The sequence below is a fragment of the Vidua macroura genome, chromosome 28, assembly GCF_024509145.1.
Source record: "Vidua macroura isolate BioBank_ID:100142 chromosome 28, ASM2450914v1, whole genome shotgun sequence".
In the NCBI taxonomy this organism is placed as follows: Eukaryota; Metazoa; Chordata; class Aves; order Passeriformes; family Viduidae; genus Vidua; species Vidua macroura.
The window spans coordinates 1,482,694-1,507,225 of NC_071598.1; the positions used below are offsets into that span (position 1 = coordinate 1,482,694).

General features: G+C 48.4%; 1 protein-coding gene across 1 annotated transcript in view; it reads left to right on the forward strand.

Annotated features, from left to right (window-relative positions):
- The window catches only part of XPO7 (exportin 7), a 33,249-nt gene extending 9,258 nt beyond the window's left edge, over window positions 1-23,991 (forward strand). The window contains exons 5-17 of the mRNA XM_054000474.1: window positions 2,072-2,152; window positions 3,916-3,979; window positions 5,262-5,370; window positions 7,140-7,246; window positions 7,800-7,888; window positions 10,032-10,139; window positions 13,612-13,694; window positions 15,605-15,819; window positions 17,053-17,191; window positions 19,449-19,609; window positions 20,570-20,668; window positions 21,621-21,748; window positions 23,573-23,991. Of these exons, the coding sequence (XP_053856449.1) occupies window positions 2,072-2,152; window positions 3,916-3,979; window positions 5,262-5,370; window positions 7,140-7,246; window positions 7,800-7,888; window positions 10,032-10,139; window positions 13,612-13,694; window positions 15,605-15,819; window positions 17,053-17,191; window positions 19,449-19,609; window positions 20,570-20,668; window positions 21,621-21,748; window positions 23,573-23,666 (1,477 nt within the window). The 3' untranslated portion in view covers window positions 23,667-23,991. The remainder of the gene's footprint in view (window positions 1-2,071; window positions 2,153-3,915; window positions 3,980-5,261; window positions 5,371-7,139; window positions 7,247-7,799; window positions 7,889-10,031; window positions 10,140-13,611; window positions 13,695-15,604; window positions 15,820-17,052; window positions 17,192-19,448; window positions 19,610-20,569; window positions 20,669-21,620; window positions 21,749-23,572) is intronic.
- The last annotated feature ends 541 nt before the right edge of the window (window positions 23,992-24,532 follow it).

The following is a 24,532-nucleotide window of genomic DNA, read 5'->3' on the forward strand; positions in this document are numbered from 1 at the left end:
AAAATTCCAGAAGAATTCCACAAATTCTACAAAAATGCTACAGAAATTCCCAGGTGTGGCCAATCCCACAGAATTCCAAGGGCTGCAAATCCACAGAATTCCAGGTGTAACCAATCCCACAGAATCCCAGGTGTAACCAATCCCACAGAATCCCAGAGAATTCCAGATGTAAACCAATCCCACGGAATTCCTGGCAATCCCACAGAATCCCAGGTCCTGCAATCCCACAGAATTCCAGCCAATCCCACAGAATTCCAGCCAATCCCACAGAATTCCAGCCAATCCCACAGAATCCCAGGTGCAGGCAATCCCAGAAAATCCCAGGTGCTGCAATCCCACAGAATTCCAGCCAATCCCACAGAATGCCAGGTGCTCCAATCCCACAGAATTCCAGCCAATCCCACAGAATTCCAGGCACAGCTAATCCCACAGAATCCCAGGTGTGTCCAATCCCACAGAATTCCAGGTGCTGCAAATCCCACAGAATTCCAGGGTCCTGCAATCCCACAGAATTCCAGCCAATCCCACAGAATTCCAAGTGCTGCAATCCCACAGAATCCCAGCCAATCCCACAGAATTCCAGCACAGCTAATCCCACAGAATTCCAGGGTCCTGCAATCCCACAGAATTCCAGGTGCTCCAATCAGCCAATCCCACAGAATTCCAGGTGAACCAAACCCACAGAATTCCAGCCAGTCCCACAGAATCCCAGGGGCTGGAAATCCCACAGAATTCCAGCCAATCCCACAGAATTCCAGGGGCTGCAATCCCACGGAATTCCAGGTGTAACCAATCCACAGAATCCCAGGTGCTGCAATCCCACAGAATTCCACGTGCTGCAAATCCCACAGAATTCCAGCCAATCCCACAGAATCCCAGCCAATCCCACAGAATTCCAGGTGCTGCAATCCCACGGAATTCCCAGTGTAACCAATCCCACAGAATTCCAGCCAATCCCACAGAATGCCAGGTGTAACCAATCCCACAGAATTCCAGGTGCTTCAATCCCACAGAATTCCAGCCAATCCCACAGAATTCCAGGTGCTGCAATCCCACAGAATTCCAAGGGCTGCAAATCCCACAGAATTCCAGGTGTAACCAATCCCACAGAATCCCAGAGAACTCCAGGTGTGTCCAATCCCATAGAATTCCAGGGGCTGCAAATCCCAGAGAATCCCAAGGAACTGGAATCCCCAGAGAAATCCCAGGTGTAACCAATCCACAGAATTCCAGAGAATCCCAGGTGTAACCAATCCCACAGAATTCCAGAGAATTCCAGGTGTAACCAATCCCACAGAATGCCAGGTGCTCCAATCCCACAAAATTCCAGCCAATCCCACAGAATTCCAGGTGCTCCAATCCCACAGAATTCCAGGTGCTGCAATCCCCCAGAATTCCAGCCAATCCCACAGAATTGCAGCCAATCCCACAGAATTCCAGCCAATCCCCCAGAATTCCAGCCAATCCCACAGAATTCCAGGTGTAACCAATCCCACAGAATTCCAGCCAATCCCACAGAATCCCAGGTGCTGCAATCCCACAGAATTCCAGGTGTAACCAATCCCACAGAATCCCAGCCAATCCCACAGAATTCCAGCCAATCCCACAGAATTCCAGGCACAGCCAATCCCACAGAATCCCAGCCAATCCCACAGAATCTCAGGTGCTGCAATCCCACAGAATTCCACGTGCTGCAAATCCCACAGAATTCCAGCCAATCCCACAGAATCCCAGGTCCTGCAATCCCACAGAATTCCAGGTGTAACCAATCCCAGAGAATTCCAGCCAATCCCAGAGAATTCCAGCCAATCCCACAGAATCCCATCCAATCCCACAGAATCCCAGGTGCTCCAATCCCCCAGAATTCCAGCCAATCCCACAGAATCCCCGGTGTCCCCTGAGATCCGGGATCTCTCCACATCCATTTCCCCAGCCAAACCTCCTTTTATTCCCACTTTTGTGCTTTGTGCTGTTACGAGACGGGAAAACGGGAAAAAATCCGCCACAATTCCTAAAAAAATCCTGGAAAAATCCCAGGAAATTCCCTCTGATCCCTGTTTTTCCCCGCCAGCATCACCAACCTGAAGTACTGGGGCCGCTGCGAGCCCATCACCTCCAAGACCCTGCAGCTGCTCAACGACCTCTCCATCGGATATCCTTTTGGGAAGAGCTCCCAAATCCTTGGGAAAAGCCAGCCAGGAATTCACATTCCCACTTTTCCCCCCGGATTTTTGGGAATTGGGGGAGAGGAGCAGGTGGAGCTGGTGGGATGTGGATTTTTTTTGGTGCTTTTGGGTCAAAATTCCTGTGGGGAAAAAAGGTTTTCTGGGGTTTTTTTTTGGGAATTCTAGAAGTTCTGGGAATTCCACAAGTTCTGGGAATTCCACAAGTTCCAGGAGAATTCCAGAGGTTTCAGGAATTCCACAAATTCCAGAAGTTCCTGGTTTTTTTTTTCCCCCGGGGCGTCTCGCCACGCCCAGATTTGCACAATTTGGGTTTTCCTTGGAACAAACAGGAGAGAATTCCCAATTTATTGAGAGCCAGGCAGAATTCCCAATTTCCTGAATAATCCAGCCCCAATCCCATTTTCCCATCCTATCCCTGGGAGTGTTTTCCCAGGAATTCCAGGAATCCCAGGAATTCCAAACCCTGGGATTTCCCCCAAGCCCACATCTGCAAAATTTGGATTTTCCTTGGGAAAAAAACCATAAAATTCCCAATTTTCTGGATAGTCCAGCCCCAATCCCATTTTCCATCTTATCCCTGGAAGTGTTTTTGTGGGAATTCCAGAATTTCCAGACCCTGAGTTTTTCCCCAGGGCATCTCCCCAAGCCGACATTTGCACAATTTGGATTTTCCTCAGGAAAAAAAACATAAAATTCCCAATTTTCTGCGTAATCCAGCCCCAATCCCATTTTCCATCCTATCCCTGGAAGTGTTTTTGTGGGAATTCCAGAATTTCCCAGGAATTCCAGGAATTCCAAACCCTGGGATTTTCCCCAGGGCATCTCCCCAAGCCGAGATTTTCACAATTTGCATTTTCCTTGGGAAAAAAACATAAAATTCCCAATTTTCTGGATAATCCAGCCCCAATCCCATTTTTCCATCCTATCCCTGGAAGTGATTTTCTGGGAATTCCGGAATTTCCAGGAATTCCAGGAATTCCAGACCTGGAGTTTTCCCCCAGTAATCACCAAAGGTCTCCCCAAGCCGAGATTTGCACAATTTGGATTTTCCTTGGAACAAACATAAAATTCCCAATTTTTTGAATAATCCAGCCCCAATCCCATTTCCCCATCCTATTCCTGGAAGTGATTTTTCTGGGAATTCCAGAATTTCCAGGAATTCCAGAATTTCCAGGAATTCCAAACCCGAGTTTTCCCCATCTGCAAAATTTGGATTTTCCTTGGGAAAAAACCACAAATTTCCCAATTCTCTGAATAATCCAGCCCCCAATCCCAATTTTCCATCCTATTCCTGGAAGTGTTTTTGTGGGAATTCCAGAATTTCCAGGAATTCCAGAATTTCCAGACCCTGAGTTTTTCCCCAGGGCGTCTCCCCAAGCCGACATCTGCAAAATCTGCATTTTCCTTGGGAAAAAAAACCATAAAATTCCCAATTTTCTGGATAATCCAGCCCCAATCCCAATTTTCCATCCTATCCCTGGAAGTGTTTTTGAGGGAATTCCAGAATTTCCAGGAATTCCAGAATTTCCAGACCCTGAGTTTTTCCCCAGGGCGTCTCCCCAAGCCGACATCTGCAAAATCTGCATTTTGCTCGGGAAAAAAACACAAAATTCCCCAAATTTCTGCGTGATCCAGCCCCAATCCCCATTTCCCATCCTAATCCTGGGAGTGTTTTCCCAGGAATTCCAGGAATTCCCAGGAATTCTGCCCCTTCCTTGACGCCCTGCACCTACAGCAGCGTGCGGAAGCTGGTGAAGCTCAGCGCCGTGCAGTTCATGCTGAACAACCACACGGTGAGCTCTCCCTCATTCCCGGGAAAATTCCAGCCTGGAATTCCCCTCTGGAATTCCCTGGCATTGCTGCTGGGAAATTGAGGGATTTTTTGGGGGAATTTGGGGGTTTTTAAGTGGAATTCTTTGGGGTTTTTGAAGGGTTTTGGTTTGGTGGCGCTTCCCCATTCCCGAAGATTTCTGTTCTCCGTGAAATCCTGGGGGAAATTCCTGGAAAATTCCCAGCCTGGGAGAGGGGGAGGATGGGATTTGAGGTCTCTTCCAGCCCAAAGCCCTTCCTGCAGTTCAGGGATGATTCCCAGGAATTCCTGGAATTCAGGGATGATTTCCAGGAATTCTGCAGTTCAGGGATGATCTCCAGGAATTCCTGGAGTTCAGGGAGGTTTTCCAGGATTTTTTTCCAGGAATTCCTGCAGTTCAGGGATGATTCCCAGGATTTTTTCCAGGAATTCTGGAGTTCAGGGGGGTTCTCCAGGATTTTTCCCAGCAATCCCTGGATCCCAGGGCTGATTCCCAGCAATCCCTGGATTCCAGGGATGATTCCCAGGATGTTCCCCAGCAATCCCTGGATCCCAGGGCTGATTCCCAGGGCTGATCCCCAGCAATCCCTGATTCCCAGGGCTGTTTCCCAGCAATCCCTGGATTCCAGGGCTGATTCCCAGGATGATTCCCAGCAATCCCTGAATTTCCAGGCCATTTTCCCAGCAATCCCTGGATCCCAGGGCTGATTCCCAGCAATCCCTGGATTCCAGGGCTGATTCCCAGCAATCCCTGGATCCCAGGGCTGATTCCCAGGGCTGATTCCCAGCAATCCCTGGATCCCAGGGCTGATTCCCAGCAATCCCTGAATTCCCAGGATGTTTCCCAGCAATCCCTGGATCCCAGGGCTGATTCCCAGCAATCCCTGGATCCCAGGCCGATTCCCAGCAATCCCTGGATCCCAGGACCGATTCCCAGCAATCCCTGGATCCCAGGACCGATTCCCAGCAATCCCTGGATCCCAGGGCTGATTCCCAGCAATCCCTGGATCCCAGGCCGATTCCCAGCAATCCCTGGATCCCAGGGCTGATTCCCAGCAATCCCTGGATCCCAGGGCTGATTCCCAGGATGATTCCCAGCAATCCCTGGATCCCAGGGCTGATTCCCAGCATGATTCCCAGCAATCCCTGGATTCCAGGATTTTTCCCAGCAATCCCTGGATCCCAGGGCTCATCCCCAGCAATCCCTGGATCCCAGGCCGCTTTCCCAGGCCCTTTTCCCGGCATTCCCACCTCTCCTTTTCCAGAGCGAGCACTTTTCCTTCCTGGGGATCAACAACCAGTCGAGCCTGTCGGACATGCGCTGCCGCACCACCTTCTACACGGCGCTGGGCCGCCTCCTCATGGTGGATTTAGGTATTTTCCCAGGAATTCCCCCGCAATTCCCGCTTTTCTCAGCTCCCTTTTGGGATTTAGGCAGGGCCAGCTCCGCCGGGAAAAGGCAAATGGGAGAAAGGGAATGGGGGATTTGGAGTCGGAGAGGAAAATATCCCGGAGAGATCAGGGTGGGGATTTTCTGGTCTCGTCAAAGCTCGGGAGAAAATTTACTCATCCTAAAATTTGGGATCAATTTTCTCATCCTAAAATTTGGGATCAATTTTCCCATCCTAAAATTTGGGATCAATTTTTTCATCCCAAGATTTGGGATCAATTTTTTCATCCTAAAATTTGGGATCGATTTTCCCATCCCACGATTTGGGATCGATTTTTCCTTCCCAAAAATTTGGGATAAGTTTTCCCATCCTAAAATTTGGGATCGATTTTTCCATCCTAAAAATTTGGGATCAATTTTTTCATCCCAAGATTTGGGATCGATTTTTCCATCCCACAAATTTGGGATCGATTTTCCCATCTCAAAATTTGGGATCATTTTTCCATCTCAAAATTTGGGATCAATTTTTTCATCCTAAAATTTGGGATCGATTTTTTCATCCTAAAAATTTGGGATCGATTTTTTCATCCTAAAAATTTGGGATCAATTTTTCAAATCCCACCAAGGTTTGGGATCGATTTTTCCATCCCAAAAATTTGAGATCAGCTTTCCCATCTCAGAATTTGGGATCAATTTTCTCATCCTAAAAGTTGGGATCAATTTTTTCATCCTAAAATTTGGGATCGATTTTCCCATCCCAAAAATTTGGGATCGATTTTCCCATCACAAAATTTGAGATCAATTTTTTCATCCTAAAATTTGGGATCAATTTTTCCATCCCAAAAATTTGGGATCGGTTTTCCCATCCCAAGATTTGGGATCGATTTTCCCATCCCACCGAGATTTGGGGATCCATTTTCCCTTTGTTTTCCATGTTTTCCCATGGATTTCCCATGGATTTCCCATGTTTTCCCATGGATTTCCCATGTTTTTTCCCTGTTTTTCCCTGTTTTTCCATGGATTTTCCCTGTTGTTCCCAGGGGAGGACGAGGATCAGTACGAGCAGTTCATGGGGGATGTCCTGTGGGTTCTCTATGAATTTTCCATGTTTCTCTATGGATTTCCCATATTTTCCCATTGAATTCCCATGTTTTTTCCATGATTTTTCCCTGTTTTTCCATGGATTTTCCCTGTTTTCCCACGTTTTTCCCTGTTGTTCCCAGGGGAGGACGAGGATCAGTACGAGCAGTTCATGGGGGATGTCCCATGGGTTTTTCATGTTTCTCCATGGATTTCCCATGTTTTCCCATGGATTTTCCATGTTTTCCCATGGATTTCCCATGTTTTTTCCCTGTTTTTCCCTGTTTTTTCCATGGATTTTCCCTGTTGTTCCCAGGGGAGGACGAGGATCAGTACGAGCAGTTCATGGGGGATGTCCTGTGGGTTCTCTATGAATTTTCCATGTTTCTCTATGGATTTCCCATATTTTCCCATTGAATTCCCATGGATTTCCCATGTTTTCCCATGGATTTGCCATGTTTTTTCCCTGTTTTTCCATGGATTTTCCCTGTTTTCCCACGTTTTTCCCAGGGGAGGACGAGGATCAGTACGAGCAGTTCATGCGGGATGTCCCATGGGTTCTCTATGAATTTTCCATTGTTTTCCATGGATTTCCCATGGATTTCCCATGTTTTTCCATGGATTTTCCATGTTTTTTCCCTGTTTTTCCATGGATTTTCCCGGTTTTTCCCAGGGGAGGACGAGGATCAGTACGAGCAGTTCATGCTGCCCCTCACCGCTGCCTTCGAGGCCGTGGCTCAGATGTTCAGCACCAACTCCTTCAACGAGCAGGAGGCCAAGGTGGGCCCGGCGGAATTCCCGCATCCTTTCCCGGGATTTGGGGCTCCCAGATCCCTTGGGATGAGGCCAGAGGGAATTGGGATCAGTCCAGAGGGAATTGGGGTTCCTGAATCCCTTGGGATCAGTCCTGAGGGAATTGGGATCAGTCCAGAGGGAATTGGGGTTCCCAAATCCCTTGGGATCAGTTTAGTGGGAATTGGGGTTCTTGAATCCCTTGGGATAAATCCTGAGGGAATTGGGATCAGTCCTGAGGGAATTGGGGTTCCTGAATCCCTTGGGATTGGTCCAGAGGGAATTGGGATCAGTCCTGAGGGAATTGGGATCAGTCCAGAGGGAATTGGGGTTCCTGAATCCCTTGGGATCAGTCCAGAGGGAATTGGGGTTCCTGAATCCCTTGGGATCAGTCCTGAGGGAATTGGGATCAGTCCAGAGGGAATTGGGGTTCCTGAATCCCTTGGGATCAGTTTGGTGGGATCCCTGTTCCCCAATCCCCTGGGTGGATCCCTGTTCCCCAATCCCCTGGCTCCATTCCCTCTCTCTCTCTCTCTCCCAGCGCACGCTGGTGGGGCTGGTGCGGGACCTGCGCGGCATCGCCTTCGCCTTCAACGCCAAAACCTCCTTCATGATGCTCTTCGAGTGGATGTATCCTGAGCTGGGCCTAAAATCCCTGAGCCTAAAATCAATGAGCCAGGCCTAAACACCCTGAGCCGGGCCTAAAATCCCTGAGCCTAACCCTGAGCTGGGCCTAAACACCCTGAGCCGGGCCTAAAATCAATGAGCCTAAAATCAATGAGCCTAAAATCCCTGAGCCAGGCCTAAAGTCAATGAGCTGGGCCTAAAATCAATGAGCCTAAAATCCCTGAGCCAGGCCTAAAGTCAATGAGCTGGGCCTAAAATCAATGAGCCTAACCCTGAGCCGGGCCTAAAATCCCTGAGCTGGGCCTAACCCTGAGCTGGGCCTAAAATCCCTGAGCTGGGCCTAACCCTGAGCTGGGCCTAACCCTGAGCTGGGCCTAAAATCCCTGAGCTGGGCCTAACCCTGAGCTGGGCCTAAAATCAATGAGCTGGGCCTAAAAACCCTGAGCCTAACCCTGAGCTGGGCCTAAAATCAATGAGCCTAAAATCAATGAGCCGGGCCTAAAATCCCTGAGCTGGGCCTAAAATCCCTGAGCCGGGCCTAACCCTGGGCCTAATCCTGGGCCTAAAGCCTGAGCTGGGCCTAACCTTTAAAAAATTGGGATTTCCTTAAAAAAATATTGGGATTTCCCTTAAAATTTGAGATTCCCTTTAAAAAATTGGGATTTTCCTCTTGGATCCTTCCAAACAAAACTTTTTGGGTTCTGATTTCCCTTTTAAAAACTGGGATTTCCTCTAAAAATTTGGAATTTTCACCTCCCTTTCCTTCCAAAAAATCCATTTTGGGTTCTGATTTCCCTTTAAAAAATTTGGGATTTCCTTTAAAAATTGGGATTTTCCTCCTGGATCCTTCCCAAAAATCCATTTTGGGTTCTGATTTCCCTTTTAAAAAACTGGGATTTCATCTAAAAATTGGGATTTCCTTTAAAAATTGGGATTTTTCCCTTTTCTTTCCTTCCAAAAAATCCTTTTTGGGTTCTGATTTCCCTTTAAAAATTTGAGAAGTCCTCTAAAATCTGGGATTTCCTTAAAAAAATTGGGATTTTCCTCTTGGATCCTTCAAAAAAAATCCATTTTGCCTTCTGATTTCCCTTTAAAAAACTGGGATTTCCTTAGAAAATTTGGGATTTCCTTTAAAAATTGGGATTTTTCCCTTTTATTTCCTTCCAAAAAATCCATTTTGGGTTCTGATTTCCCTTTAAAAATTTGGGAAGTCCTCTAAAAATTGGGATTCCCTTTAAAAAATTTGGGATTTCCTTAAAAAAATTGGGATTTCGTTAGAAAATTTGGGATTTCCTTTAAAAAATTGGGATTTTCCTCCTGGATCCTTCTGAAAAATCCATTTTGGGTTCTGATTTCCCTTTAAAAATTTGGGATTTCCTTTAAAAATTGGGATTTCCTTTAAAAATTGGGATTTTTCCCTTTTATTTCCTTCCAAAAAATCCATTTTGGGTTCTGATTTCCCTTTAAAAAATTTGGGATTTCCTTTAAAAATTGGGATTTTCCTCTTGGATCCTTCCCAAAAAATCCATTTTTCCTTCTGATTTCCCTTTAAAAATTTGGCATTTCCTCTAAAAACTGGGATTTCCTTTAAAAAAATTGGGATTTCCCTTAACATTTGGGATTTCCTCTAAAAATTGAGATTCCCTTTAAAAAATTGGGATTTTCCTCTTGGATCCTTCAAAAAAAATCCATTTTGGGTTCTGATTTCCCTTTAAAAATTTGGGATTTCCTTTAAAAATTGGGATTTTCCTCCTGGATCCTTCCAAAAAATCCATTTTGCGCTCTGATTTCCCTTTAAAAATTTGGGATTTCCTCTAAAAATTTGGGATTTCCTTTAAAAATTGGGATTTTTCCCTTTTCTTTCCTTCCAAAAACCCTTTTTGGGTTCTGATTTCCCTTTTAAAATTTGGGAAGTCCTCTAAAAATTGGGATTTCCTTAAAAAAAATGGGATTTTCCCCTTTACTTCTAAAAAATCCATTTTGCCTTCTGATTTCCCTTTAAAAAACTGGGATTTCCTCTAAAATTTGAGATTTCCTTTAAAATTTAAGATTTCTCCTTCCCTTCCCTCCCACCCCGGGCGTGGCCAAGCCCAATTCCCGTGGGATTTTTGCCGGGAAAAGCGGGAATTCCTTAATTTCCCCGCAGTTACCCCTCCTACATGCCCATCCTGCAGAGAGCCATCGAGCTCTGGTACCACGACCCCGCCTGCACCACGCCCGTGCTCAAACTCATGGCTGAGCTGGTCCACAACAGGTGGGAATTCCCAAAATCCCGCGGGTTTCCCGGAATCCTGAGCCTTGCCAGGGGTTATTTCATCCTTTATGGGGTGGGTGTGACCCAAAACCCTCAATTTTCAACCCAAAACCTTCATTTTTACCCCCAAATTCCCGGTTTTTTTTCCTCATTTCCCCCCCCCAAATCCCCATTTTCCCCCAAATCTCCATTCTTCCTCATTTTCCCTCCAAATTCCCATTTTTCTCCATTTTTCCTCCCCAAATCCCTCATTTTTTCTTCATTTTCCCCCCCAAATTCCCCCATTTTTCCCCCAAATCCCCATTTTTCCTCATTTTCCCCTCCAAAATCCCATTTTTTCCTCATTTTCCTCCCCAAATCCGCATTTTTTCCTTATTTTCTCCCCCAAATTCCCTCATTTTCCCCCCAAATCCCCATTTTTCCCCCAAATCCCCATTTTTTCCCCCAAATCCCCATTTTTCTCCTCATTTTCCCCCCCAAATTCCCTCATTTCCCCCCCAAATTCCCTCATTTTTCCCCCCAAATCCCCATTTTTTTCCCCAATTTTCCTCCCCAAATCCCCATTTCCCCCCCTAAATTCCCTCATTTTCCCACCCAAATCCTCATTTTCCCCCCCAAATCCCGTTTTTCCTCCTACACCCCATTTACAACAGGTGGGAATTCCCAAAATCCCACGGTTTTCCCGGAATCCTGAGCCTTGCCAGGGGTTATTTCATCCTTTTTGGGGTGGGTGTGGCCCAAAAATCCTCATTTTTCCACCCAAAAACCCTCAATTTCACCCCCAAAACCTTCATTTTTCCCCCCAAATTCCCATTTTTTCCTCATTTCCCCCCCACAAATCCCCATTTTTCCCCCAAATCTCCATTTTTCCTCATTTTTTCCCCCCAAATCCCTCATTTTTTCTTCATTTTCCTCCCCAAATCCCAATTTTTTCCTCATTTTCCCCTCCAAATCCCCATTTTTTCCCCATTTTTCCTCCAAATTCCCATTTTTTCCCCATTTTTCCTCCCCAAAACCCTCAATTTTCCCCCCAAATTCCCATTTTTTCCTCATTCCCCCCCCCAAATCCCCATTTTTCCCCTCAAATTCCCATTTTTTCCTCATTTTACCCCCCAATTTCCCAGTTTTTCTCATTTTCCCCCCCAAATCCCCATTTTTCCCCCAAATCCCCATTTTTTTCCTCATTTCCCCCCCCAAATCCCCTTTTTTCCCCATTTTCCCTCCCAAATTCCCTCATTTTCCCACCCAAATCCCTCATTTTTTCCCCCAAATCCATCATTTTTTCTTCGTTTTCCCCTCCAAATCCCATTTTTCCTCCTAAACCCCATTTACAACAGATAGGAATTCCCAAAATTCCGGGATTTTCCCGGAATTCTGAGCCTTGCCAGGGGTTATTTCATCCTTTATGGGGTGGGTGTTGCCCCAAAATCCTCCTTTTTCCACCCAAAACCTTCATTTTTCCTCCCCAAATCCCTTTTTTTCCCCATTTTCCCCCAAATCCCCATTTTTCCCCCAAATCCCTCATTTTTTCCTCATTTTTCCCTCAAATCCTCATTTTCCCCCATTTTCCCCTCCCCAAAACCCCATTTCCCCCCCAAATCCCCATTTCTCCTCATTTTTTCCACCCCAAATCCCCATTTTCCCACCCAAATCCCCATTTTTCACATCCAAATCTCATTTTTCCCCCAAATTCCCTTTTTTCCCCATTTTCCCTCCCAAATTCCCATTTTTTCCTCATTTTCCTCCCCAAATCCCCATTTTTTCCTCATTTTTCCACCCAAATCCCCATTTTCCCCCCCGTTTTCCCACCCAAATCCCATTTTTCCTCACAAACCCCATTTTTCCCAGGTAGGAAATTCCCAAAATTCTGGGATTTCCTGGAATTCTGCCCCTTGGAAGAGCTTTAAATCCAGTTAAATATCCACGTTCTGCTCTCCCAGGGGATCCAACCTGGAATTGGGCACTGCCAGGGATCCAGTGGAATTCCTCCTGGGAATTCCAGCCCAGCCTGGAATTCCTTCCCAAAATCCCATTAAATCTCTGTTTTCCCAGTTTAATCCATTCCCTGTGTCCCATCCCTCATCCCAAATTCCTCTCCAGCTCTCCTGGAGCCTCTCCATTGGATCCATTCTTGGATCCATTTCCTTGGATCTTTCCCAACTTTCTTTGGACACTGCCAGGGATCCACTGGAATTCCATCCTGGGAATTCCAGCCCAGCCTGGAATTCCTTCCCAAAATCCCATCAAATCTCTGTTTTCCCAGTTCAATCCATTCCCTGTGTCCCATCCCATATCCCAAATCCTCCCCAGCTCTCCTGGAGCCTCTCCAGGTTCCAAAATTTCCTTGGATCTTTCCCACCTTTCTTTGGACACTGCCGGGGATCCACTGGAATTCTTCCTGGGAATTCCAGCCCAGCCAGGAATTCCTTCCCAAAATCCCATCAAATCTCCCCTTTCCCAGTTTAATCCATTCCCTGTGTCCCATCCCTTATCCCAAATCCTCTCCAGCTCTCCTGGAGCCTCTCCAGGTTCCAAAATTTCCTTGGATCTTTTCCCAACTTTCTTTGGACACTGACAGGGATCCACAGCTCCTCTGGGAATTCCATCTCAGCCCCTCCCAGCCAGGAATTCCTTCCCAAAATCCCATCAAATCTCCCCTTTCCCAGGTTAAATCCATTCCCTGTGTCCCATCCCTTATCCCAAATCCTCCCCAGCTCTCCTGGAGCCCCTCCATTGGATCCATTCTTGGATCCATTTCCTTGGATCTTTCCCAACTTTCTTTGGACACTGCCAGGGATCCACTGGAATTCCATCCTGGGAATTCCAGCCCAGCCTGGAATTCCTTCCCAAAATCCCATTAAATCTCTGTTTTCCAAGTTTAATCCATTCCCTGTGTCCCATTCCTTATCCCAAATCCCTCTCCAGCTCTCCTGGAGCCCCTCCAGGCTCCAAGATTTCCTTGGATCCATTTCCTTGGATCTTTTCCCAACTTTCTTTGGACACTGCCAGGGATCCACAGCTCCTCTGGGAATTCCAGCCCAGCCAGGAATTCCTTCCCAAAATCCCACCCCAATCTCCCCTTTCCCAGGTTAAATCCATTCCCTGTGTCCCATTCCTTATCCCAAATCCCTCTGCAGCTCTCCTGGAGCCCCTCCAGGCTCCAAGATTTCCTTGGATCTTTCCCCAACTTTCTTTGGACACTCCCAGGGATCCACAGGAATTCCTCCTGGGAATTCCATTCCAGCCAGGAATTCCTTCCCAAAATCCCATTAAATCTCTGTTTTCCCAGTTCAATCCATTCCCTGTGTCCCATCCCTTATCCCAAATCCTCCCCAGCTCTCCTGGAGCCCCCGCAGCCTCTGGAATGTGCTGGGAGCTCTCCCTGGATTTCCCTTCTCCAGGGGAACATTCCCAGGCGGGCTCCAGCCCCGGAGCATTCCCTGGCTCTGAGCATTCCCTGCTTTTCCCGCAGATCCCAGCGGCTCCAGTTCGATGTCTCCTCTCCCAACGGGATCCTGCTCTTCCGGGAGACCAGCAAGATGATCACGACCTACGGTGAGGGAGCCTGGGATGCATCCATGGAAAAATCCTGGATAAATCGTGGAAACGTCCTGGGTTCATCCTGGAAACGTCCTGGGTTCATCCTGGAAAAATCCTGGAAACATCCTGGATTCATCCTGGAAAAATCATGGATGGATCCATGGAAAAATCCTGGATAAATCATGGAAACGTCCTGGGTTCATCCTGGAAAAATCCTGGATTCATCCTGGAAACATCCCGGGTTCATCCTGGAAAAATCATGGATTCATCCTGGAAACATCCCGGGTTCATCCTGGAAACATCCTGGATTCATCCATGGAAACATCCTGGAAACATCATGGATTCATCCGTGGATAAATCCTGGATTCATCCTGGAAACATCCTGGGTTCATCCATGGATAAATCCTGGAAATATCATGGATTCATCCGTGAATAAATCCTGGAAAAATCCTGGGTTCATCCATGGAAACATCCTGGATTAATCCGGGAAAAATCCTGGATTCATCCTGAGTTCATCCATGGAGAAATCCTGGAAACATCCTGCATTCATCCATGGAAAAATCTTGGAAACATCCTGGATGATGGAATGGTTTGGCTTGGAAAGGAGCCACATAAATAATTCCTCGATTTCCTGGAAAGAATTTGGAATGCCATCCCAATTCCCAGATTTCGGGTTGGGATGGATTTGAAATCCCATCCCAATTCCACAAATTTGGGCTGGAGTGGATTTGAAATCCCATCTAGTGTGGAATTTATAGGATCATGGAATGGTTTGGGTTGGAATGGATTTGAAATCCCATCCCAGTTCCCAGATTTTGACTTGGAATGGATTTGAAATCCCATCCCAATTCCCAGATTTTGGGTTGGAGTGGATTTGAAATCCCATCCCAGTTCCCAGATTTTGACTTGGAATGGAATTGAAATGCCATCCCAATTCCCAGATTTTGGGTTGGAGTGGATTTGAAATCCCATCCACTTTGGAATTCACGGGATCAGGGAATTGTTTGGGTTGGAAAGGAACCACATAAATAATTCCCAGATTTTAGGATTTGAAATCCCATCCCAATATCCCAATTTTGGGTTGGGATGGAATTGAAATCCCATCCCAATATCCCAATTTCGGGTTAGAATCGAGTTTAAATTCCATCCCATTTCCCAGATTTTTGGTTGGGATGGATTTGAAATCCCATCCAGAGTGGAATTCGAGGGATCACGGGATGGTTTGGGTTGGGAAGGATTTGAAATTCTATCCCAATATCCCGATTTTGGGTTAGAATAGAGTTTAAATTCCATCCTAATTCCCAGATTTCGGGTTGGGATGGATTTGAAATCCTACCCAGAGTGGAATTTGAGGGATCACAGGATGGTTTGGGTCGGGATGGATTAGAAATCCCATCCCTGTATCCAAATTTCGGGTCGGGATGGCTTTGACAGCCGGGGCGGGGATGGGAGTGGTGATCCCGAGCCGGAATTCCCGCAGGGAATCGCATCCTGACGCTGGGCGAGGTGCCCAAGGACCAGGTGTACGCGCTGAAGCTGAAGGGAATGGATTTGAAATCCCATCCCAATATCCCAATTTCGGGTTAGAATAGAGTTTAAATTCCATCCTAATTCCCAGATTTTGGGTTGGGATGGATTTGAAATCCTACCCAGAGTGGAATTTGAGGGATCACAGGATGGTTTGGGTCGGGATGGATTTGAAATCCCATCCCAGTATCCAAATTTCAGGTCGGGATGGATTTGAAATCCCATCCAGAGTGGAATTTGAGGGATCATGGGATGGATTAGAAATCCCATCCCAATATCCAAATTAGAAATCCCACCCAGAGTGGAATTCGAGGGATCATGGGATGTTTTGGGTCAGGATTGGATTTGAAGGATGGGGTGGGGATGGGAGTGGTGATCCCGAGCCGGAATTCCCGCAGGGAATCGCATCCTGACGCTGGGCGAGGTGCCCAAGGACCAGGTGTACGCGCTGAAGCTGAAGGGAATCTCCATCTGCTTCTCCATGCTGAAGGCGGCGCTCAGCGGCAGCTACGTCAACTTCGGCGTCTTCCGGCTCTACGGCGACGACGCGCTGGACAACGCGCTGCAGACCTTCATCAAGCTGCTGCTCTCCATCCCGCACAGCGACCTGCTGGTCAGCCCCCGGAATTCCCTGTCCTGGGAATGCTGGCTCCTGGGAATTCTGGCCCTGGGAATGCTGGCTCCTGGGAGTGCTGTGTCCTGGGAATTCCAAGCCCTGGGAATGCTGTGTCCTGGGAATTCTGGCCCCTGGGATTCCAGCTCCTGGGAATTCCAACCCCTGGGAATTCTGGCCCCTGGGAATGCTGTGTCCTGGGATTCCGGCCCTGGGAATGCTGTGTCCTGGGAATGCTGTGTCCTGGGATTCTGGCCCCTGGGATTCCAGCCCTGGGAATGCTGTGTCCTGGGAATGCTGTGTCCTGGGAATGCTGTGTCCTGGGAGTGCTGTGTCCTGGGAATTCCGGCCCCAGGAATGCTGTGTCCTGGAAATTCTGGCCCCCGGGAATGCTGTGTCCTGGGAATGCTGTGTCCTGGGAATTCTGGCCCCTGGGATTCCAGCCCCTGGGAATTCTGGCCCCTGGGATTCCGGCCCCTGGGATTCCAGCCCTTGGGAATTACAGCCCCTGGGAATGCTGTGTCCTGGGAATTCCGGCCCCTGGGAATGCTGTGTCCTGGGATTCCAGCCCCTGGGAGCACCGGCCCCTGGGAGTGCCGTGTGCTGGGAATTCCATCTCCTGGGATTCCACCCCTGGGAATTCCGGCCCCTGGGAATTCCAGCCCCTGGAATTCCGGCCCCTGAGGGTTCCATGTCCTGGGAATTCCGGCCCCTGGGAATTCCAGCTCCTGGGAGTGCCGTGTGCTGGGAATTCCGGCCCCTGGGGGTGCCATGTCCTGCGAATTCCATCTCCTTGAAATTCCAGCCCCTGGGAGTTCCATCTCCTGGGAATTCCGGCCCCTGGGAACTCCAGGTCCTGGAAGTGCCATCCCCTGGGAGTGCCAGGTCCTGGGAATTCCATCTCCTTGAAATTCCAGCCCCTGGGAATTCCATCTCCTGGGAATTCTGGCCCCTGGGAACTCCAGGTCCTGGGAGTTCAATGCCCTGGGAGTTCCATCTCCTAGGAATTCCATCCCCTGGGGGTTCCATCTCCTGGGAATTCCATCCTCTAGGAATTCCATCCCCTGGGAATTCCATCCCCCTGAAATTCCAGATGATTCCTGGCGGGCTGGATTTCAGAATTCCTGGCTGGATTTCAGAATTCCTGGCTGGATTTCAGAATTCCTGGCTGGATTTAGGAATTTGCCGCTTCCAGAAAACCCCGTGAGCGTCTTTCTGCCGCTCTTCCCGCAGGATTATCCCAAGCTGAGCCAATCCTACTATTCCCTGCTGGAAGTGCTCACCCAGGACCACATGAACTTCATCGCCAGCCTGGAGCCCCACGTCATCATGTACATCCTGTCCTCCATCTCCGAGGGCCTCACCGCGCTCGGTAACGCATCCCGGGATCCGGCGTGGGGGCGGGAAGAGCTCGGAGCCCAGAGCCCCGATGCCCACGTGGGGTTAAATCCCAATTCCCACGTGGGGTTAAATCCCAATTTCCATGTGGGCTTAAATCCCAATTTCCACGTGGGGTTAAATCCCAATTTCCATGTGGGCTTAAATCCCAATTTCCACGTGGGGTTAAATCCCAATTTCCACATGGGGTTAAATCAAATCCCAATTTCCATGTGGGGTTAAATCAAGTCCCAGTTTCCACGTGGGTTTAAATCTCAATTTCCACGTGGGGTTCAATTCCTGTGTTGCACATGGGGTTAAATCCCAATTTCCACCTGGGGTTAAATCAAATCCCAATTTCCACGTGGGGTTAAATTCCAATTTCCACATGGGGTTAAATCCCAATTTCCACATGGGGTTAAATCAAATCCCAATTTCCACGTGGGGTTAAATCAAATCCCAATTTCCACGTGGGGTTAAATCAAATCCCAATTTCCACATGGGGTTAAATCAAATCCCAATTTCCACGTGGGGTTAAATCCCAATTTCCACATGGGGTTCGATTCCTGTGTTGCACATGGGGTTAAATCCCAATTTCCATGTGGGGTTAAATCAAATCCCAATTTCCACATGGGGTTCAATTCCTATGTTGCACATGGGTTTGAATCCCAATTTCCACATGGGGTTAAATCCCAGTTTTCTACATGGGGTTAAATCAAATCCCCATTTTCCACATGGGATTAAAATCCCCATTTTCCACATGGGGTTAAATTAAATCCCAATTTCCACGTGGGGTTAAATCCCAATTTCCATGTGGGGTTAAATCCCAATTTCCACGTGGGGTTAAATCCCAATTTCCACAGGGGGTTAAATCCCAATTTCCACGTGGGGTTAAATCCCAATTTCCACATGGGGTTAAATCAAATCCCAATTTCCACGTGGGGTTAAATCAAATCCCAATTTCCACGTGGGGTTAAATCCCAATTTTCACTTGGGGTTAAATCAAATCCCAGTTTCCACGTGGGGTTAAATCAAATCCCAATTTTCCACATGGGGTTAAATCAAATCCCAGTTTTCCACATGGAGTTGAATCCCAGTTTTCCACATGGGGTTAAAACAAAAAATTCCCAAAAATCCAGCATTTCTTGGAATTCTGCAACTAGGGAGGGGTTATTTCATCCTCTGTGAGGTTATTGCCCCCAAACCCCCATTTTTTACCCATTTTCCTCCATTTTTCCTCCATTTCCCCCCATTTCCCCCCATTTTCCCCCATATCCCCCAAAACCCCCATTTTTTTCCTCATTTTTCCCCACTTTTCCTCATTTCTCCCCATTTTTCCTCATTTTCCCCCATTTCCCCCCCAAACCCCCATTTCTCCCCATTTTCTCCCCATTTTTCCCCATTTTCCCCCATATCCCCCCAAACCCCCATTTCCCCCCATTTTTCCCTTTTTCCCCATTTCTCCCCATTTCCCCCCATTTTCCCCATTTCTCCCCATTTTCCCCCCATTTCTCCCCATTTTCTCCCCCAAACCCCCATTTCCCCCCATTTCTCCCCATTTCCCCCCCATTTTCTCCCCATTTCCCCCATTTCCCCCCATTTCCCCCATTTCTCCCCATTTCCCCCATTTCTCCCCATTTCCCCCCATTTCTCCCCATTTCCCCCATTTTCCCCAATTTCCCCCCCATTTTCCCCATTTCCCCCCCATTTTCCCCAGTTTTCCCCCCATTTCTCCCCATTTTCTCCCCATTTTTCCCTATTATTTCCCCATTTCCCCCCATTTCCCCCCATTCTCCCCAATTTCCCCCCATTTCCCCCCATTTTTCACCCCATTTTCCCCATTTTTCCCTATTATTTCCCCATTTTCTCCCCCATTTTTCCCCCCATTTCCCCCATTTCCCCCCATTTTCCCCCCCAACCCCCCATTTTTCCCTATTATTTCCCCATTTCTCCCCATTTCCCCGCATTTCCCCCCATTTTTCACCCCATTTTCCCCATTTTTCCCTATTATTTCCCCATTTTCTCCCCCATTTTTCCCCATTTTCCCCCCCAAACCCCCATTTTCTCCCCTTTTTCCCCCCATTTCTCCCCCATTTTCCCCATTTTTCCCCATTTTCCCCTATTATTTCCCCATTTTCTCCCCATTTCACCCCATTTTTCCCCATTTTTCCCTATTATTTCCCCATTTTCTCCCCATTTTCCCCGTTTTTCCCGGTCCCCGCGGGCTCTCACTGTCCCGCCGTGTCCCGCAGACACCATGGTGTGCACGGGCTGCTGCTCCTGCCTGGACCACATCGTCACCTACCTGTTCAAGCAGCTCTCGCGCAGCACCAAGAAGAGATCGACGCCCCTGGCCCAGGAGAGCGATCGCTTCCTGCACATCATGCAGCAGCACCCCGAGATGATCCAGCAGGTGAGCCCCGAAATTCCAAAATACCAAAAAAAACGCACCTGGCGAGGCCAGAAAGTACCAGAAACGCACCTGGGGAGGCCAGAAAATACCAAAAACGCACCTGGGGAGGCCAGAAAATACCAAAAATACACCTGGGGAGGCCAAAAAACACACCTGGGGAGGCCAAAAAACGCACCTGGGGAGGCCAGAAAATACCAAAAATGCACCTGGGGAGGCCAAAAAATACCAAAAACACACCTGGGGAGGCCAGAAAATACCAGAAACGCACCTGGGGAGGCCAAAAAACGCACCTGGGGAGGTCAGAAAATACCAAAAACACACCTGGGGAGGCAAAAATTCATGGGATGGGATCCATGGGATTGGGATGGGATCCATGGAATCCGTGGGATGGGATTTGGGATGGGATCCATGGGATTGGGATGGGATCTGTGGGATGAGATCCATGGAATCCATGGGATTAGGATGGGATCCATGGAATCCATGGGATTGGGATGGGATCCATGGGATGGGATTGGGATGAGATCCATGGAATCCATGGGATTGGGATGGGATCCATGGGATTGGGATGGGATCCATGGGATGGGATTTGGGATGAGAACCATGGGATTGGGATGGGATCCATGAGATCCATGGGATGGGATTTGGGATGAGAACCATGGGATCGGGATGGGATGGGATCTATGGGATGAGATCCATGGAATCCATGGGATTGGGATGGGATCCATGGGATGGGATTTGGAATGGGATCGATGGGATTGGGATGGGATCCATGGGATGGGATTTGGGAGGAGATCCATGGAATCCATGGGATTGGGATGGGATCCATGGGATGGGATTGGGATGAGATCCATGGGATCCATGGGATTGGGATGGGGATGGGATCCATGGGATCCATGGGATTAGGATGGGATCCATGGGATGGGATTGGGGATGCCTTTAACCCTTGTCTCCCCGTGCCAGATGCTCTCGACGGTGCTGAACATCATCATCTTCGAGGACTGCCGGAACCAGTGGTCCATGTCCCGGCCCCTGCTCGGCCTCATCCTGCTCAACGAGAAGGTGAAGCATCCCTGCCGCCGGAAGAGGCGCGCTGGGCAGGAGAGCGTTCCCAGAAATCCTGGGAATGAGCCCGTGGCCAGGGTGATCCTTGCAATGGTCCCGTGGCCAGGGTGATCCTTGGAATGTTCCCAGTTTTGGAATCATCCCATGGCCAGGACAATCCTTGGAATGATCCTGTGGCCAGGATGATCCTTGGAATGTTCCCAGTTTTGGAATCATCCCATGGCCAGGACAATCCTTGGAATGATCCCGTGGCCAGGGTGATCCTTGGAATGATCCCGTGGCCAGGATGATCCTGTGGCCAGGATGATCCTTGGAATTTTCCCATGGCCAGGAGGATCCTTGGAATGATCCCAGTTTTGGAATGATCCCATGGCCAGGATGATCCCATGGCCAGGATGATCCTGTGGCCAGGAGGATCCTTGGAATGATCCTGTAGCAAGGACAAGCCTTGGAATGATCCCAATTTTGGCATGATCCCATGGCCAAGGATGATCCTTGGAATGATCCCAATTTTGGAATGATCCCATGGCCAGGACAATCCTTGGAATGATCCCATGGCCAGGATGATCCCGTGGCCAGGAGGATCCTTGGAATGATCCCGTGGCCAGGATGATCCTTGGAATGATCCCAATTTTGGAATGATCCCATGGCCAGGATGATCCTTGGAATGATCCCAGTTTTGGAATGATCCCATGGCCAGGATGATCCTTGGAATGATCCCATGGCCAGGATGATCCTTGGAATGATCCCAATTTTGGAATGATCCCATGGCCAGGACAATCCTTGGAATGTTCCCAATTTTGGCATGATCCCGTGGCCAGGACGATCCTCGGAGCTGAGCAATCCCCCTCCACACGGGGTCGCTCCCTCCTGATTCCCAGATGCCGAGGGGGGCGGGCCGTGTCCCGGATCCCGTGGGAATTAACCGCTGGCTGTCCTGCTCCCGCAGTACTTCTCGGACCTGAGGAACAGCATCGTCAACAGCCAGCCCCCGGAGAAGCAGCAGGCCATGCACCTGTGCTTCGAGAACCTCATGGAGGGCATCGAGCGCAACCTGCTCACCAAGAACCGCGACAGGTCAGCGCGGAGCGGGGACGGACGCAAACGGGGGAGCGGGAATGGTGCCGGGAAAATGGGAACGGCAACGGGAAAATGGGAATGGTGCTGGGAAAATGGGAACGGTGCCGGGGGAGAAGGAACGGTGCTGGGAAAATGGGAATGGTGCTGGGAAAATGGGAACGGCAACGGGAAAATGGGAACGGCGCCGGGGGAGAGGGAACGGTGCTGGGAAAATGGGAATGGTGCTGGGGGAGAGGGAACGGCAACGGGAAAATGGGAACGGCGCCGGGGGAGAGGGAACGGCAGCGGGAAAATGGGAACGGCAACGGGAAAATGGGAATGGTGCTGGGAAAATGGGAACGGTGCCGGGGGAGAAGGAACGGTGCCGGGAAAATGGGAATGGTGCTGGGAAAATGGGAACGGCAACGGGAAAATGGGAACGGCAACGGGAAAATGGGAACGGCAACGGGGGAGAGGGAACGGCAACGGGGGAGAGGGAACGGTGCTGGGGGAGAGGGAACGGTGCTGGGAAAATGGGAACGGCAACGGGGGAGAGGGAACGGCAACGGGAAAATGGGAATGGTGCCAGGGGAGAGGGAACGGCAACAGGGGAGCGGGAACGGCAACGGGAAAATGGGAATGGTGCCGGGAGAGAGGGAACGGCAACGGGGGAGAGGGAACGGCAACGGGAAAATGGGAACGGCGCCGGGAAAATGGGAATGGTGCTGGGGGAGAGGGAACGGCAACGGGAGAGAGGGAACGGTGCCGGGAGAGAGGGAATGGCAACGGGAAAATGGGAACGGCGCCGGGAAAATGGGAACGGCGCTGGGGGAGAGGGAACGGCAACGGGGGAGAGAGAATGGTGGAATCATGGAATGATCAGAATGATGGAATGGTGGAGTGGTAGAATCATGGAATTATGGAGTGGTGGAATCATGGGATGGTGGAATGCTGGAGCCATGGAATGATGGAATGTGATGGAATGTTGGAATCATGGAATGATGGAATGGTGGAATGATGGAATGATAAAACACTGGAATGATGGAATGGTGGAATCATGGAATCACAGAATGATAGAATGGTGAAATGATGGAATGGTGGAATGCTGGAATGATGGAATGATAAAATACTGGAATGATGGAATGTGATGGAATAATGGAATGGTGGAATGCTGGAGTGGTGGAATCATGGAATGGTGGAATCATGGAATGGTGGAATGGTGGAATGCTGGAGTACTGGAATGATGGAATGCTGGAGTGGTGGAATCATGGAATGGTGGAATGATGGAATGGTGGAATGATGGAATGGTGGAGTACTGGAATCATGGCATGGTGGAAGGCTGGAGTGGTGGAATGATGGAATGATGGAAGGATGGAATGGTAGAATGATGGAATGATAAAATATTGGAATGATGGGATGGTGGAATCATGGAATCATGGAATGGTGGAATGCTGGAGTGGTGGAATGATGGAATGGTGGAATCACGGAATGTGATGGAATGGTGGAATCATGGAATGGTGGAATGATGATGGAATGCTGGAGTGGTGGAATCATGGAATGGTAGAATGATGGAATGATAAAATATTGGAATGATGGAATGTGATGGAATCATGGAATGGTGGAATGCTGGAGTGGTGGAATGATGGAATGGTGGAATCACGGAATGGTGGAATGATGGAATGGTGGAATGATGGAATGATGGAGTGGTGGAATGATGGAATGGTGGAATGCTGGAATGATAAAATACTGGAGTGGTGGAACGCCGGGATCACAGAACACCGGGATCACAGAACACCGGGATCACGGAGCGCCGGGATCAATCTCCTCTCCCATCTCCCCCAGGTTCACCCAGAACCTGTCGGCGTTCCGGAGGGAAGTCAACGACTCCATGAAGAACTCGAGCTACGGCGTCAACAGCAACGACATGATGAGCTGACAGGCGCAGAGCCCCCGGATCTCCCTTCCCGAGGGAAGATCCCAGGGATCCCCAATCCCCAGGGAGGAGGGAGCAGCAGGTGGAGCTCACCTGGGCAGGTGTTTTCCCGTGGGAAGGGCAGAATCCAGGTGCAGGAATTCCAAGGTGTCTGTGTCTCTCTCTTTTTCCTTCCCTGGCCGGAACGTGGAACCGGCGGCGCTCCGCTGCGAAAAGCCTGCCTTGTATAAAAAACAACAAAAAAAAAAACAAAAAAAAAAAAAGAAAAAAAAAAAATGTACATTTTTTCATAACATTTTGGAGCAAGGTTTATATTGAGTTTCAGAAAAACGAGATGAAAAAAAAAAAAAAAAAGGAGAAAAAAAAAATATTAAAAAAAAAAAAGACCAAAAAAAAGGCCAAAAAAATCACCAAAAAAAAAAAAAATCACACACAAAAAAAAAAAAGATGATATAAAAAAAAAAAAAAAAGACAAAAGGACAAAAAAAAAAAAGTGTGATTGAAATTTTTACAGAGTCCTGGTGCAGCCAGTGCTGGTGTGAGGGTTGTGAATGCGAGTGAGGATTTCCTGGGCGAGGGGTGGCTGTGTGAAAATGCAGAGATTATTTAGTGAGACGAGCTGGAGAGAGAGAGAGAGAGAGAGAGAGAGAAGCAAAAACTCAAACAACACAAAAAAAAAAAAAAAAAAAAAATTAAATTAAAAAAAAAAAAAGCAACAAAAAAAAAAAATTTAAAATAATAATGATAATAATAATAATAATAAAAAAAAAAAAACAACCACAAAAAAAAAAAAAAAAAAGGCATTGTAAAATTCCAAATGTATATTTTTTTTCTTATTCAGCCCCCCCACAAAAATGGCAATTCCCCGC